The 16,991-nt window shown below is 39.5% G+C and overlaps 1 protein-coding gene across 7 annotated transcripts in view; it reads left to right on the top strand.

The window, feature by feature from the left end:
- atp8a1 (ATPase phospholipid transporting 8A1) overlaps positions 1 to 16,991 on the top strand; it is a 97,865-nt gene that overhangs the window by 26,902 nt on the left and 53,972 nt on the right. For 4 of the 7 annotated variants that reach the window (XM_020082869.2, XM_069531042.1, XM_069531044.1 and 1 more), the window contains exons 6-16: positions 171 to 211; positions 2,587 to 2,660; positions 4,081 to 4,150; positions 4,258 to 4,385; positions 4,885 to 4,996; positions 5,532 to 5,697; positions 8,654 to 8,781; positions 9,632 to 9,709; positions 9,804 to 9,892; positions 13,503 to 13,547; positions 16,574 to 16,646. In XM_020082869.2, the coding sequence (XP_019938428.1) occupies positions 171 to 211; positions 2,587 to 2,660; positions 4,081 to 4,150; positions 4,258 to 4,385; positions 4,885 to 4,996; positions 5,532 to 5,697; positions 8,654 to 8,781; positions 9,632 to 9,709; positions 9,804 to 9,892; positions 13,503 to 13,547; positions 16,574 to 16,646 (1,004 nt within the window). Of the gene's footprint in view, positions 1 to 170; positions 212 to 1,745; positions 1,820 to 2,586; positions 2,661 to 4,080; positions 4,151 to 4,257; positions 4,386 to 4,884; positions 4,997 to 5,531; positions 5,698 to 8,653; positions 8,782 to 9,631; positions 9,710 to 9,803; positions 9,893 to 13,502; positions 13,548 to 16,573; positions 16,647 to 16,991 lie in introns of all 7 variants that reach the window. The other 3 variants (XM_020082878.2, XM_069531041.1, XM_020082894.2) reach the window with 3 other exon arrangements.

Genomic DNA, 16,991 nt, shown 5'->3' with positions numbered 1-16,991 from the left:
AGAAAAAACTGTGTGTTGTATATCACGTGTGCAGGTATTTTATTTTCCAAAAGACAAGTAGACCTTGTTGTTGCATTGTAATCCATCCCCATTTCCTTTTCTTCTTTTCTTTGTCTCTTCCTCTTTCTCTCTTACTTTAACTTCCTCATCTCCTTCACGACCTACAACAGTATTAAGGAATGGTGCCTGGGAAATTGTGCACTGGGAAAAGGTATGTACGCACAACGTGTCACTACATGTCACTTGTACCAGTTCCTGCATCTGGAGAATAACACACGTCATTCATTCTACCAGCTCACCATTCATTGTTCTGTTGTCAATTAGAGAAATCTCACATACAGTCTACGTTACACACACACACACACACACACACACACACACACACACACACACACACACACACACACACACCCACCATCTGATCCCTCTAGTATTCAGCTACTCATTAATCCAGTGTTTCCATGTGGACGGTCATTACACGGCAATGCTGGAGGACAAAAAGCAGCTTCCTCTCTTCCCTCATAATGAAACAATTTTATTACTGAGGGAGTGGAGGAGGAAAAAACCTCAGACAGGGCAGCAGTGAGGGTGATTTTACTGTTGAATAATTAGTAATACTACCTCGTCCATTAGAGGGTAAACTGTACCACTGCAATATATTCTAAATGTTCCTTCATGCTCTTCGGGAATATGAGACGAACAGAAAACAGAAAAGATTTACTGCATGAAGTATTTGTTGTTAGAAACCCTAACCCTATGTATCTGTTATTCAAAGGGATTATCCTGAGCCACACAACAATATCAATCATCACTTCTGTACAGGGCTAATAACACACAGCTGTTAAAATGCGTGGTATCGGATTGGTACTACTAATGTGGAATTGAAAAATAGTATCAGAACATACTGTATTTTGACTTAAACTACACAACAGAGCCAACACATTATGAAACAGAGAGAGTATTTCTATGACTTTAGATATTCACTAACAAAATATTTGATTCATGTAATGACTTGGTTCCAGCAGGAAGGAAATCACTGTTACTTTCTGCTCAGTTAATATCTCTCTCCTTTTTATACACATAGAAATCGTCTCTAAAAAGCAAAGGTTTTTAAATAATTCAACTCATCATGCATATTGTAACAGCAGCTTCTCTCCCACAATTCTGTTTGGCCGTAGTGACTCTTTCAGGACAACTTGAATATATATATAGAGATCAGAATTATTAATAAAGAGGCTGATCATCATGGTTCTGGTGTGTTAGTGTTTACTTATTTACTCTTGCTCTTTCAAAATAAATTGTCAGTTTCTATTACATCATCAGCTTAAGACCTTCATCAACATTTTGATGAACCTCTGCATAGAGATAATTACTTGACTATTTTATGATTGACATCATTGGCTCAAAAAATATATATGAAAGAGATTGTTTGTTCATGTAGAGCATGTTTTTGTATTAAATATATAAATGTCATGTCTAATTTCCTCTCCGTTTTATAAATATGATACATTAATAATACAGTCTTTGGTGAGTTATGATTATTGGCTAAGTGACTTCACTTGTTATGTAGCAATAGTAGAATAAAAACCTCCAGCTGTGTCTCCTCATCAGTATTGTACAATATGTGCTGCTTTAATGTATTTAACCTTTTGTCTTTCCAGCTGTGCATTTTTACTCATGAACTCATGTTTTCTTTGATGGTTTTTCATCGGCAGCGCACAGCAGTAAACATTTTATTTTCACAGGTTGATGTGGGCGATGTTTTTAAAATAAATGGCTGTGATTTCGTTCCTGCGGATGCTGTCATTTTATCGTCCAGGTATAGGAGTCCACCCTGCTGCCAGACTGTGGGGAAACTTTGCTTCTCTTCTCTTCTCTTCTCTCTCTCTCTCTCTCTCTCAGCTCTCCCTAAAGAAGTGATGGTTAGATAAACAGAAAAATCCTGCATTTAAAAATACCTGATTATGTAGTAGTCCAGAAAAAGGATGTGATGCAATTCATTGTGTGTGACCATCATTTCTTTAGGTGGGACAGTGGTAATGTGATTTTTGGATTAGAATTGACCAATTTACCTACCTCCCTCACCTTTTCAGAAACCATTTGGATGTGCCATGGCTCAGGCTTTGGAGCCTAATGGTTCTCCTGCTAAATTTTAAGAATGTCTTTTTTAGATTAAGTGCAAATTGCTGTGATATTTCTATAAAAATGCAAACTGGGAAATCTTGATTGTGTTCGAAATTTTTTATTAGCTCTCTCCTATTTTACCATTGGTTATTGTTATTTAAATTTACCAGAAACTTCCCTGCAGTATGGCTTATCTGAATGGTTTTGTGAAAAGGAGAACTGATGTCCATACCAATCATACCCTCTAATCACACAGGACTGATCATTGTGCTCTTCTCATCCCCCTAAAACTGAAACCGTTGTCTCTCTCCCCTTTTATGTTGTTGTCTGTCTGGGTTTTATTTCTTTTTTATCCCCTTCTCCACCCCTCCTTCCCCTCTCATCCTGTTCTCCCTTGCTCCTTGTGCGATCAACTGCCACACTTTCTCTATCTCACCCCCTGCTGGTGTGTGGTAATATCAGGTGGCTGTTGGGGAAGTAGTCAGAGCTGCAAATGGGGATCACCTCCCGGCTGACCTCGTCATTCTGTCGTCCAGGTCAGGAAACCAACGACATTACCAACAAAACAGCGGTGGGAGAGACAGGGCCATGTGTACTGACTGGGACGAGACATTCTTAGCACTTCTGTCACTCCTGACGCAAATACATAATAATTTATTTTCCACACCTGGGATAGAATAGGCCTCTGATCATTCTGGCAACAGGCAGATATATAAGTGCCACAGTCAATGAACACCATGTTTTTTCTACTTTTCCGCTACTTTGTGGTTTGGCAGCGACATTGTTTGCCTTTTTTACAGTCATTTTATCGTCTTATACTTTGTTTTACAAAATAACATATACAATAGACCCTTTTCAATGTTGCTGAGGCTGATTTCACTCAGGCTGAAACCTCTTAAAACTGCAAGTGAATGGAAACATTTAGCACAGGACCACATGCTCCTCTGAGAGTGTCCTTTAGGTGTGAATATAGTGTCCATATCCCTGCCCATGCATGGCTTGTACGGCACCATGAATGCCACGATTTAATTTGATGTGACATTTGCATGCTGTCACATTCCAAGATGAAAAAGTGAAATCCATCTTGGACTTATTGTTTGGCTAACTTTTCACAACTTGTTAATGCTATTTCAGCAATATATGTCGTTAAGTAATGCAGAATCAGCACTGAGGCCGTATTCCTTCCCATACCTGGCAGACGTCTGCTCTTTTCAGTTTAACAAAAATCTCATTCAGTTGTTAATAGAAGCAGATTCCAAACCTCTCATTGATTGTGGTCAGGCTCCAGTGTCCAGATCTCTTTTTGATCCCCCCCCCACCCTGTGCGTGTGTTTGGACTGGCTTTCCGTTTGAATAAATCACTCTGTTAAAAGAGTCGCTAACCAGCAACCCGGCTCACCTTAAGCACCAGCATGCTCTAACTCTCTGTCCCCGTGCCCAGAGTCCGTCTGAGGCCCATTTGTCTGCTGTGATTGTTGTGCTCAGCATGCCTGCTTGCTCACATCACCCCACCATTTCTCTCTCTTGCTCCACTCTCCGTCCCTTTGCAGTATATTTGTCTTGAAAGACCGTTAACCTCTGGGGTAACGTCAAACAAAGGTGCCATGCCAGCCCCAAGGATATATCCCACATTAAATGGGCAACTTCAACGCAGTAAAACTTCATTGTAGTTCTGTGCCCCTTAATGGCCTTTAGGTTGGCATGAAGCATCTTTGTTTGCGGTGCTCTGGTGTGATGTGGTTTTCTGTTTTAGTCCCTTTTCCTACTAAAATTTGATGAGTTATATTTGGGAGATAATCAGTATCCTCTGTCCTAGTGCTAGATGATATTTGATGTAATTATAGTCAAGATAATGAAAAACAGAGGTTAGATACACTATGATATGGCTTAAAAGATTTTACTATTGTTGTGTTTTAATAATATTCCAAGTATCTGTATCCTTTCCCTCCACCACAGTGAACCACAGGGTATGTGCTACATAGAAACATCTAACTTGGATGGAGAAACAAACCTTAAAATCAGACAGGTGATTTCATTTTTTATTCCTAATTCTACATACAAGAACTAAGAGGAATCTTCTGCAGGCTTGCAAGGCAAATTAATTAAATTGTGTGGTCTTAACTGCATCCCCAGGGTCTCCAAATTACTGCAGACATAAAGGACATTGACAGCCTGATGCGACTATCTGGACGGATGGAGTGCGAGAGCCCGAACCGCCATCTCTATGAGTTTGTTGGAAACATCCGGCTGGATGGACACAGGTTGGCTCCGTTGCTGAGATCAATCTCTGGCTCTCTGTCTCTGCTCAAGTCTCAACAGCCCATTAGGCAGCAGCAGAGACAGTATTGGTGCATTATGAGATTTTAGGGATTATTGAATATTTCTGCTGAATAAATCAAAGCACCTGCTTCAGTGATATTTAATTATGAATTTGAGGTTGGATGTATGCCTGCTCTTAGGTTAATCCACTGAGTTGGGAACAATAAAACTCTCCTGAATAAACACTGGTACTCGGTAAAGGATGGTGACATTTTGTTTTAAGAGACGCAGCATTCTTCAATGGGTGAGACAGCGATAGTTAGAAACCTGGACTCTCTTTACCACCACTGGTTGTGTAAATGCGTCAGACATCGCTGTCAACCAAAGACTTTAACAAACAAAAATTTCATCATCTTTCCGGAAACATTGTCATTTTTTATTATCATCCTCTTTTGAGATGAGTGATTATGATATACTCATGCCATTGATGTTTCTGTACAGCACAATGCCGCTGGGTCCAGACCAGATCTTACTGAGGGGAGCGCAGCTGAGGAACACCCAGTGGATCCATGGTGTGGTGGTTTACACTGGACATGACACAAAGCTCATGCAGGTAAAACATGCTCATGTGATATGGAGAGTATTATATGCAGTTTGGAAACGTGTAGATCTAAGAGGAAACTCCATCAGTTGAACTGGTGATAACAATCAACATACAGTTTTTAAAACAGACTAGGTGATGTGGGCCAACAGTATGTCACGATGCTCTGCTCTACTATACTATGCTATGCTATGCCATGAGATACAATGCTATGCAATTCTGTACTATGCTATTTTATGCTATGGTGTATTATACTATACTATAGTTCACTATGCTATGCTATACCATACTTTCCCTCACTGTACTTTACTTAACTAACTGTTGATATGCTATACTCTGCTGCACTGTACCTGCTTGTGTTGCACTATGCCATACCACAACAAGCTATGCTGCAGGGGTTTGAAAAATGAGGATGTTTTCGCAGTAACTCTGAACGAAACTGAATGTTTTGTCCTGTCATTGTTTTGAGGTCACAGAAATAGAAAACCATCATTGGTCGTACTTCCTCTTTTTTAAATCACTACTGTGTGCTCATTTGTTTACCCAGAATTCCACTCGGCCTCCTCTGAAGCTCTCCAACGTGGAACGCATCACCAACTTTCAGATCCTCGTGCTGTTTGGCTGGCTGCTGGCCATCTCTTTGATTTGCTCCATTGGCCAAACCATCTGGAAGTACCAGTATGGCAATGATGCCTGGTACATGGATCTCAACTGTAAGAGTCCCAACAGCCCATGCTGCTCCTCTTATTCCGCATACTTTGTCTCACTTGTCCATATCAGCTTATTTCTTTATCTTTTTAAGTTCTTAAATGCTGGTATGTGTCGTGTCATTTTTATTTTCCCTCAGTTAAACTATGTTTCGCATTACAAGTGAAATATGTGGCAATGTGGGAATAGGTAAATTCCCTGTTAACTGAGACAAGACAGCTGTGACATGCATAGATGTGTTGTGAATGAGTGAAAAAGAAATGGTTGAATATCACTGCGCTGCTGTACTTTTTTGTTCTTTTCTAATGTTCTGTTTGATTTTGTTGTTTTCTTTGTTGTCGTTTTTTTAACAGCTCCAGGTAACAACCATTTAAAAGCCTTGGCCATCCGTGAATGACCCTCCCTTACTAACCCCTTACTGAAGCTCTGCCTTTGCTAAGCAAATGAAGCCCCCTATCCTCGCCCCCTATATGGTTGCCCTACTTTGTATGGGCCCATGCCATGGACAAGCACATACCAGGGATCCAACAATAGGTTTTTCCCCTCCAGCTCTCTTATACCTTCTTCTAGTTATTTTCAGTGCCTGATGCAAACAGTGTCTCACTTTTCCTCCATTTTTTTTGTGCCGCGTTAAACGCTTTGCAGTTTCCAAGCTTCAGACCCTCATCTTATTTTTTCCCCCCTCATTATTTATAACAAATCAGTAGCAGCATTTACTTTGACTGCTAGGGAGATGAGGTCGTACTCAGGAAGGTTTTCATAGCAGGAGGCTGATATGTGTTTATTGCTTGAACACAACATGTGGTGCACCCCAAGGGGCAGGAGCTGACCTTTTCTAAATGCCTCTGCTGCCTTCTCTCCTGGTGTGGATTTTTTTAAAGGACAGACAAAGAGGGGAGGGATGGGGAGAATTGAAAACATGTTTATTTTTTACATGTATTTTTTATTCATTATAGACGGTAACTCTATTTAAGGTTTCTAATTACATAATACAAAAAAAACCACAGGCTGCTCAGTTACTGCAACAGACAATGTGACGTGATGAAGCTCTGATTCTGGTATGCAAAGTGATTATCGTGCACTCCGGCCATTATTCTGTTCCCTGATAGGCCTGTGTAGGAGAGGTTGTGCCCTGGTCAATTAAAGCCTGCATTACGACTTACACTACCCCTCAGATATTAGATTGTATTGGTTTCTATTGGTTTTTGCAAAGGTTTGTCCTCACTATCACTAAATCCCACTTCTAAAACACCACCGACATTACACTGATGGGGGGAGTGCAAGTCATAAAGCAGGTGTCCATCTTGAGACTGACTGTACTTCCATAAGGAGCTGTTGAGACTCTGTCTAGCGCATATTATCCAACCTGTGACAAAAGAGAGAGGAGGGAAGATTGTCAAATCTTAAACATCAGACTCAGTGATGCCACATTAGTTCCTAAATTATTGTAACTTCACTCTCAACCCTGCATTTGGACGATAAATGCTGACAGGAGCCGAAGAATCAACGTTAGACCACCACACATATCAAAGGCTCATATGTCACAGAAGCCTGCTATCATGCATGCCTGGTGAATTATTCATTTGACTTTGACCCCTTGTAAAATGCAGACACTGCTCATCCCTGGCATTAAGACTATATATTGTTCCAACTTAATTTTATGCAGATTGAGAGAAAAAAAAATCACCTACGACAATTTATTCAATTACCACGGCTAGTTTTTGTAGGTAGTTGTGCAGTTATCTCCATATCATTGAATTTATGCTGACTATAAACTATACTGGCAGCATGCTGAATTTCTGTTTCCACTTCTGCTTTAAGCTTGATGTTAAGGAGATGTGGCCTCTGTACTGTTGTATACTTGCCATACAAAACCAATGAGAAGTTCACGTATTTAATCATAAACACACTCCATGCCCTGCAACGGCTTGATTAATTGTTATTAATTTGCTTGATAGTTCTATGGATTTTTGCTGTTGCATTGCAATGACACATACTTAAGATAACAGGTGTACATCTGCACTTATGTGGCTTGTGCATGACCTGGTTTGCTCTGAGTTGAGATTTCTTTTTTTTGTCGCCTGACCCAGCATAGTTTCACCCTCTCATCTGACAATAATTCTCACATAATGCCACATAACAAGCCGTCCTCTAGAAATGAGTGAAATAAGGTGATGTAGTGATCATCATTAACACCCAAACTTATCTGCTGGCATAATCCACCCACTCTTTTCCACTCCTTGTTGGTTGAGAATGTGCCTTGGACTGACTCTCCCTCCTTTGTCTTGAGAGCATCCAGTACGTTTGTCTTCCTCCCCACATCTTAAAAAAAAGTGTTTTCTCCTCTATGTGTTGTTGTAGAAGTAGCTTCCATTCTGCCACTTTCTTTATGCCATCCAGTTTTTTGTTTTGCAATCGTACTGTCATGGGTTAGGGCTCTCCATTTCAACTGCAATGCTAAGCTCAAGGCTTGGGTTGAGGAAAGTAGCATTTGCACCTCCTGCAAGCTGAGGAAAGGTAAATCACATCCCTCCTGTTTTCATGTTTGGTGTCAGTGGGGTTACATGTTGATCATTACCAATAGTTTGGGGCTTTTGGGGGACCAGCATCATTTTGCATAGTGCTTTGTGGAATCCATTGCCTGGATCATGCTGGATGCCAAGGCTGCTGCTGTGACACTAATGACATTTGAGAATCTTCAGTCCCTGTTCGCAACTTTGAATCTTTGGGACATTAAATTGGACTGCTAATCAGTGCAGGATGAGGTTGGCTGGAAGAAAAGGTTAATTCCAGCTAATGCACAACGTTAGCCCAAAAACATTCCTCTGCATTGGGATAATGTTGATCATTGGCTGAAAATAGCTTTGGGCATTTTCATTGAAACTAACTGATATTTCTGAACCATCACTGATGAGCCTCCTGTGTATCACTCCCCTCTGTCCAAAACTCGTCCACTGATAGATGGCGGGGCGGCTAACTTTGGCCTGAACTTTCTCACCTTCATCATCCTGTTCAACAACCTGATCCCCATCAGTCTCCTGGTCACACTGGAGGTCATCAAGTTCATCCAGGCCTTTTTCATTAACTGGGTGAGTTGGAGTCTGAACTAATTTAAATTTGAGATGGATTCATGCTTTCAAAGGAATTATAACATCAATGGATTAAATGACAGCACAGATTGTTATGTCTTTTTTGTTTGTTGTAAAGAAGCTCTAAAAACCTGCTGTGTTCTATCTGCTTAGCACCAAATGAAAGTTACCAGCTTAATTTTGAAAATAGTGCAGCAGTCATCAGCCAAAGTGACAAATATTTCCTTCAGGAACTGGTACAGACCAAAACCAAGCCAGATTGTTATGTTTTCAGCTTGTTGCTTTTCCGTCAGGTGGCCAGAAATTAGTTTAAGATCTGAATGTTGCACTGAATAGTTGCTGCAGCAATCTTCTTACCATGATCCACAGTGTATTTTTAACAGAACACAAAATGTAAATTGAAATCAGTGAATTTGAAACATACATGAAACCTGAATGACAAAGTATATCAGGGAGCCGCCAGAATATTTTATCCTTTGCAACTAGGTCAACCCCTCTCACTATCTCTGCTGAGGAATTGTGCACTTTTCTTTTTTTGCCTGAAGTTATTCTGAGCCCCTTTCATTCATTAAACTTTAAATGAAAATCTTAGCGAGGAATTTTTAGCAACATTTAGGGCATTTCTCTGTTGCTCCCTCTTCTTGCAGCCTCTGCAGCCTTTTTTTGGTTTGTTTGTTATTTGAGGGGAAATCATGATGCAGCTGAGAAGGGTTTGTTTTTATCGTTTAGTTTTTTTTAAGTTACACTTTAACAACTGGTATGAAGATGACTTAAATGAAGAAGTGTTATTGCTACCAGAGATGTTGTTTCTTGAGTGAAGGTATACTTAACCTTTTGTGATTGGTTTTAGGACACTGATATGCTCTATGAGCCCACAAACACACCTGCCATGGCTCGCACCTCAAATCTGAATGAAGAATTAGGCCAGGTAAACAACGCAGTTTGAATTCACCTTTATATTCTGCTAACTCCCCTATCTATCAAACTATATATACCTATGAAGTCTGTCTCTACATACACAGGTGAAGTACATCTTCTCTGACAAGACAGGGACCCTGACCTGCAATGTCATGCAGTTCAAGAAGTGCACCATTGCGGGTGTGGCCTATGGGTAGGTTCCTGTTTCCTCCCCCTATTTAATATTCTCTGCCTCCCCCTTTGCACCCTGTACCGTTGCCTCCCCCATCACCTTCATTAAATGCAGAGTGTGCATCATAGTACATCTGGCGTTTCTCTCTCCTCCTTCGCCCTCTCATTAGCAGCTGCATCAGTGCTCCTCTCAACATAAACTATAAATAAAAGGCGGACAGACATTTGCTACAAAGGCACTTTACTCTCTCCTTCACAGCCTTTTCGTCCATCGTTTTTCATGTTGAAGGCTGTGACTATGTGTTTCAGTTTCTCCTCAGCAAGGTCCAGAGCTTGACAATATGTTGACATGAGTTAGAAAAATAATATTGGTGACCTCTTTGGGGACACACATACCTTGTATTATTTCCTTCACCTCCACTGACACAAGAACAAATACCTTTGCACATTTCATTGAATCAGCCCTTAGTTTCTTTTTTCCTGTGAAAATACTCTCATTTCATTTTAGTGCACAGATAATTAGCCTCGCCGGATGCAAATCAAGCGGGACAGCAGAGTATCTGCACAGAACCAAAGCAAGTGCAGGTGTGACAGTTCATGATTAATCCCATTAGGATTCGATTAAAAGCCTGATGAAGTGCAGACTGAAGGCAAAAGTAGAGTTCTCTGTTCCAAAGCTTTCATTATGCTGTGAATGCAGTATGACAACATTTGACTGTTGTTCCCTGGTCATGAATATAAAGTCACTTTAAGTAGTGATATATATTGTACATGCTGCTGACAGAGAGACATTTCTTTCTTTGTAAAATAATTCTGCTGATTAAAGGGCAGATGCATAATTTTTGTTGTTTAGATGTTAATTTGTTTTGTATGTTTTTTATTTGACAGAATTTAGGTCAAGCCTTCTAGTCATCAGGGACACACACTCTCCTCCCTGCTTAGATTGAAGTTAGACATCAGTCTTTTTGTCCTTCACTAAAGATGTCTTCCTTTGATTCTCTAAAAACACGACTCCCTCTTATGCAATTGATTTATAAATATATGGATGAGTGTTTCGTAGCAGGAAAAAAAGACTTCTGAGAACGTTCTAATGAGGCAAAGCATTTTCTTCCTCACAAAATAGGAAACAGGAGGTTTAGTTTCAGAAGCTGTTTACAGTTCTGTGTTTATAATTCAACAGACAATTACATGATTAACTGTAATAGTACTGTAATCTACTTTGTTAGTTGTAATTAGGCCCTGCGTTTCAAAATAAGTCATCAATTTATTATAGTTGCAGTTTCACATATTTGAAAATTGCTGTTTTCTGGTGACTAGATGTCATTCCAGATGTTAATCAAGATGTATGATGCTTCTCCACTTCCTCATACTATCCAGAAATAAGGTCAAAATATCTCAGATACAAATGCTCCCATCTTGTGCATTCCGAGTCAGAGTCTTTGCAGTAGCGCTCAGGGATGGAACTGTGGCAACTAAGTCGATACTGTCAGCTTCCGATCATGATGCCTCACCTCATTTTAATAGCATAGAACAACTGATTACAACTAAACTTGAATGTACCATCAATGTGATAAGAAGTACATAAAAAGACAGAAGCTAAAATGTATTTGACACAGAGGAGGCAGGATTCTTGACCTTTACTGCAGCCAGCCACCAGGTGGCGAATGACGCACCTTGGCTCCCGAGTGCTTGTGGTTTCATTTTTAATAAAGTTCACAACTCTTTTTAAGATCAGAAATATTGCTAGCATAGCAATTTGCTATTTCTATGCAAATATTTGGGAAATGTTCTCTCTGTTAACAAATTTAATGGAAAGCCAAAACAAGAATCAGTGTAACCCACTAACAAACAAACCTGTGTTGTCAGAACATGATTTGTCATCTTCCTCATCAATATAGACTTTTATTGTTGGTGAAAACTAGTTTGTTCAATACGATGACACAGGGGATTTATATAATATTGACTTGATCACACACTGTCCAGCTATGGTTAAATACTTCAATCACAGTTCAAAATACAAGCAGAAGAACTATTTACTCCTGTTGGACTTGTATCTTGTAAAAGCTGGAGCACCCAGCTGTTCAACTGTTCCATTTAGAACTGATATATTTTCTTAGTCTATTTTTAAAAGACTTACATAATGCATTCGTAGGAAACAGTGGTCTTTGAGTGCCAAATGTAGGGATAGCAGAAAGTGCTGGGAGACAGAATTGATGGGATTTGTTGACAATATTAAACATATCCAGCTGAATCATTCATTTCAGTTTCATATAAAGATATTTAATTAAATAAACACATGATAAATTCCTGATCATCATATCTGGTTGATGGCTGGCACTTCCTTTTCATTTCCTACCCCATCTTCTCTGGTTTTGTTGAGTAAATATGCTATAGATTCTCTGTCAGTAACATGTCTTTACTGCTGGAATAAATATACTTAAATCCTTTTTCCAGCGCAACACGTTATTAATTGTTTAGCTCTACTTCAGATGTATCTGGGTATTCTTGATTATTTGAGTAAAAACAAAGATGAACATTTTTTTTTCTTTAGTACAAATGAGAGCACAGGCACGTGGATAGCACTTAGTGTGTGTGAGACTTGTAATTTGGTACACATACACACACACACACACACACACACACACACACACACACACAGCCCCCCTGATAATGCTGCCTGCATGTGTTCCTCGCCACAAATTAAGTGCTGCTGTAATTAATAAAACCAACCCCAAGGGTGCAGACATTAATTAATTCCACTGGATTGGAGTCCAACTCTCAAAGAGAGATATTGTGCAGGTCAGAGAAGCTCCCAGAATCCTCCTGGGTGTTATTTGTTAAGACAGGAATGAAAGCACATTTTCTAGATGTCCCCAAGTGACAAAATTCAGTTGTTATATCTCTCATTTTCTTAACTCTTATTATATTTCACTTTTCCAATTCAAATTGATTCATTGTTTTGTTACTGCATAATAGTACACATATATATGTGTATATTTTTACTGTCAGTCTTACATCTCCAGAGGATTCTGGACAAGTTCTTCTTGTCATGTATGATAAAAAAAATATACTGCGACATGACGTTTACTCGTCACTTTTCAGATTTTACGACGGTAATTTGATGCACATATATTTGCTTTTATACCAGTTTCATTCATAAATATCTGACTCATACATATAACTTTTATCCAAAACATTAGTGTACAACATTTGACAAAAACAGTATATATAGAACAGCATATATCGAGATCATGATTGTAGTTTATTTATTTATGTGAGTTAAGAAGCAGCTTCTATAATGTCAGTCACTTGCAAGAAATGGAAAGTGACCGAAAATATTTCAGTTGTTTCAAATTATTTTAAAATCAAAAAAAAAGAGAGCAGAAATTAAAAAGAGATGAATATTCGCAATGAGTGCATTTTTAACAAATACCGACATGATTAGCTGGCCTGCTCTTATCACTGCTGTCAACCTAACCCCTGCACCTCAGCTACAGTCCCTCCTGGCTGTCATACTCCTCATAATCTATCCTCATCTTTACTAAGATCCCGGCACCCGCACACTCCCACAACATGTTAATGGTCGACTCTGTCAACAACATGATTTTTGTTCTCCACCTTCGCTCCAACAGTCACGTCCCTGAGGCTGAGGAGGGTAGTTTTGCGGAGGACGACTGGTAAGATGGCCGCGTGTGAAATAGTGGTTGTTGTTGTTTTCCTTCACTCTCTGCTTCTGTGATGTAGTGCTGCCTTGCCTTGTGGAAATCTTGACTTTGAACACAATATTTCAATATATGTACGCTGTTATTTCTCTTGTATGTTCAGTGGACTTGGGATGTGTTGTATGTGACTGTGGCTTGTGATTCAGTGTGCGATCGAAGGGTCTCACACAAATGTTCCAGGATCGTGACAGAATTGTTATTGATAACTTCTTAGGTACATTTAGCAGGTTCAATAGATCCCGAGCTTTCTAGTGTTTACTGTATGTTGTGTAGAGGCTGAAGCTCTTCAGCGCATCCTCCTACTTCTCCCGTTAACATCAAACTGACTTTGGAGATGCACCCACTTATTCTCCATCTGCTCACAACACTCACACACTCTCACTCATACAGTCCTACTTCTGAGATCCATCTGCTGAAGTGTTGAGATATGCAGGAACAGCATGGGCGTGTCTCTTTAATTTTGCATGAGGGATTGGGGCCTGTTTGTTAACACCTATTGTGCCAAATTGTTGAACCATTGCTGCTTTAAAAGAATGATCTGCCTCAATCAAAGCATGTTTCTACTGAGTTAGAGGTTTTATTCATACACGAAATAGGTTAAAGATCTAGGAGCAAATGAAAAATTGTGTTGCGCCGCTTGATGATCGATAGAAAATCGATAGGTTTGAGTTAAGTTTTTAAAATTTTAGTTATTAGAGTTAAAATTTGTATTTTTGAAGAAAATTCAACATCATGAGAAGAACTTGTAAATGGTGGTCAATGTAATTCAACGCTTATCTCAATGCAGGGTCAAAACTGAGAAAACCTTTCCTCATCTTAGGGTCAGTTGTAAAATGTATTTCTTCCTCCTCTTAAGCAGACAACAGGGTGTGTCATACGTTTGATCTCGAAGCAGTTCCCTGTTATTGACTGTGAACAGCCAGCACCCTTGTTCCCATAGTGACAGGACCTGTGTGTGCTGGCAGATAATCAATTACTGTCCGTCCTCCACACCCGGCCTCATTCCTCAGATATCCACTACTGCAAGAGAGAAGAGATTCTGGCTCTTTGCTGTATCAGGATTACTACGTGTAATAGTGACTCCATAGATCTTCTTAGCTTTTTCATCTTTGCTGCAGAATTTGCACGTTTGCATTTGACATATGAATACTGGAGCTGAAAAATAGCTTAGATCTCTAGAAGCAGTGTACGGTCATACAGGCTGCATAGAAACAAACTCCTCTATAGATTTATTCCACCGTATATGATGGAAAACAAAGCTATCTGACCTCCTTAGTGTTTAGGCTCCTGGAGCATTTAGAAATGCAGACTTTGTTTTCCAATTCTCCACTGACATATTTTAATAGAGCCTCTGAATGTGATATATTCCTCTAACCTCCAGTGTATGTCTTGTATCACAATATCGATTCCAGCCCTGGGTTTTAATTGCACCGTGTCTTTTTTCCTATATTTCTTTTCCTCCCAAACCTCTATTTGCAGCGTAGTAGACGGAGGTATTACTGGCCGGCTGGCTGCTCGGCTCTCTGCGTTCTGAACAGTGCATCCTGTGGGATTAGAAAGACTCAATGCCTGCTAATGGTATCCTCTGTAACATTTCTATCAAGCCCTGGTGCCACTGACAAAGCTGCTGTCTACCTGATCTATAGGACTCTATTTATCACAGAATCATGAATCGATCTCCACTGGGGAGCCAGTGAGCAGCTGGTGGCTACATAGAAAATCACTGGCCTAAGCCACTGTTAGAGATAAACTCACACCCTTATCTTTTATCAATTAAAAGCTCCTCTTTAATCTAATTTTCTTCCTACAGTCCAGCATGACGTTCTGTTGCCGTTGAGAGATTTAATGCGTGTTTTTCTTTTGCTGATGGAATTTAAGATATTTATTATTTTGCATCTTGCCAGTTACAAAAGTCATTTCTGCTGCAAGTGTGAGAGACTAATTGTTTTTCCTGTAATTTATCAAGAGTGTTCTTTGATTAATGTTTGAGTTATATGGTTTGTTTTGTCCCTGTAAGCATTTTCTCTTGCATTGTTTGATTTCTAACGCAAAGGGAAACATAATTTATTATCTATGGAAATGACACAAGTGAATATGAAATAATGTCCACATTGTACATCACATCAAGATGAAGGGGAGGGGGGGGGGGGGGGGGGGGCTGCATTTTCACTCTGTCTGCATTGCGGTTGATATTTTTCTCAACAAACATCAATACTATCGGCACACAGCATGGCTCTGTAAATACCTGTGTAAGACCTGGTCTGTTCAGTTTCACTGCAAAGTAAATTCATCTGGAGCTGAAATTGATTTTTTTAAAATCAATTTGTTGAGAAGTTAATTAAAAAGAAAATTTAGCTATTATGATAATTTATAGTTTGTCATTTTTCAGCAAAAAGGCCAAAGATTTAAGGCTTCCAGCTTCTCTAATGTTTCAACTTATGTCATGTACAGTGCAATAGTAAAATAACCATCATGCCTTGGTGTATTGTTTGAAAATCAAGGACTTTGAATACATCATATTGGGCTCAGAACAATTACAATGGGCTCTTCTTTTTTTGCATTTTGTTAATTTGGTTAAACCAGTGAAATTGTAAATTGATGATTTTATCTTTAGGTCTTTGCTGGAATGCTGTGTGTCATTGCAAACCACATTCAAGTCCTCTGCTAGACTGCACAGTAACAGATAATTCATTATAAGACTCAACGTTTTCTATACAGACTTCAAGAGGTTTAATTATTGCTGTTGTTGCTTGAGAGATTGATCTGCCTTATTTTGTATTTGGAAATCTCTCAGATGCTGCTACACAACTGTACTTTTATGTAAAGGCCAGTTGTCAGAATATTCTCTGATTACGATGCAAATTATTTTTCTAATCTACAGTCACGACAACACGCTCTAGTCGGCTGTCAGCGCCGTCAGTGATGCTAACAACTCTTCCAGCCCGTTCTGTTGTTTTGACTCCTTTGTCTCCTCTTTCCAGTCACAGCACACACTCGTCAGAGGAGGCTGGATTTAATGACTCAAGCCTACTGGAAAACCTCCAAAATAATCACGTAAGTAATGTCAGGGTTCCTCGCAGCTCGCCTGCAGGGACGGCTGCTGTTTAGGGACAAAATTAAGAGGGATTTTAAAACCAAATGTGTGTGGTTACATTATGTCCTCCTGCCTCTTGATCACATTGTGGTGTAATCGTGTGTTGGTTTGTATGTTGTGTTTTTGAAAATAGTGAAAAAGATGTGACTTTCCATGGCATGTGGAGCTGAGGATTGATCCGCTGACATTCAGATTATAGGACGATCCATTATTGTGCCTAAGCCACTGCCACTTTAATATTAGTTTGATGAATATATTATCATGATGAGCAGGTAGATTAGTATTTTTTCACGGGACATGTAAAC

This window comes from Paralichthys olivaceus, chromosome 9, assembly GCF_024713975.1.
Source record: "Paralichthys olivaceus isolate ysfri-2021 chromosome 9, ASM2471397v2, whole genome shotgun sequence".
In the NCBI taxonomy this organism is placed as follows: domain Eukaryota; kingdom Metazoa; phylum Chordata; class Actinopteri; order Pleuronectiformes; family Paralichthyidae; genus Paralichthys; species Paralichthys olivaceus.
Note: the sequence above shows the minus strand (reverse complement) of the source record. Positions and strands in the feature narration are given on the sequence as shown.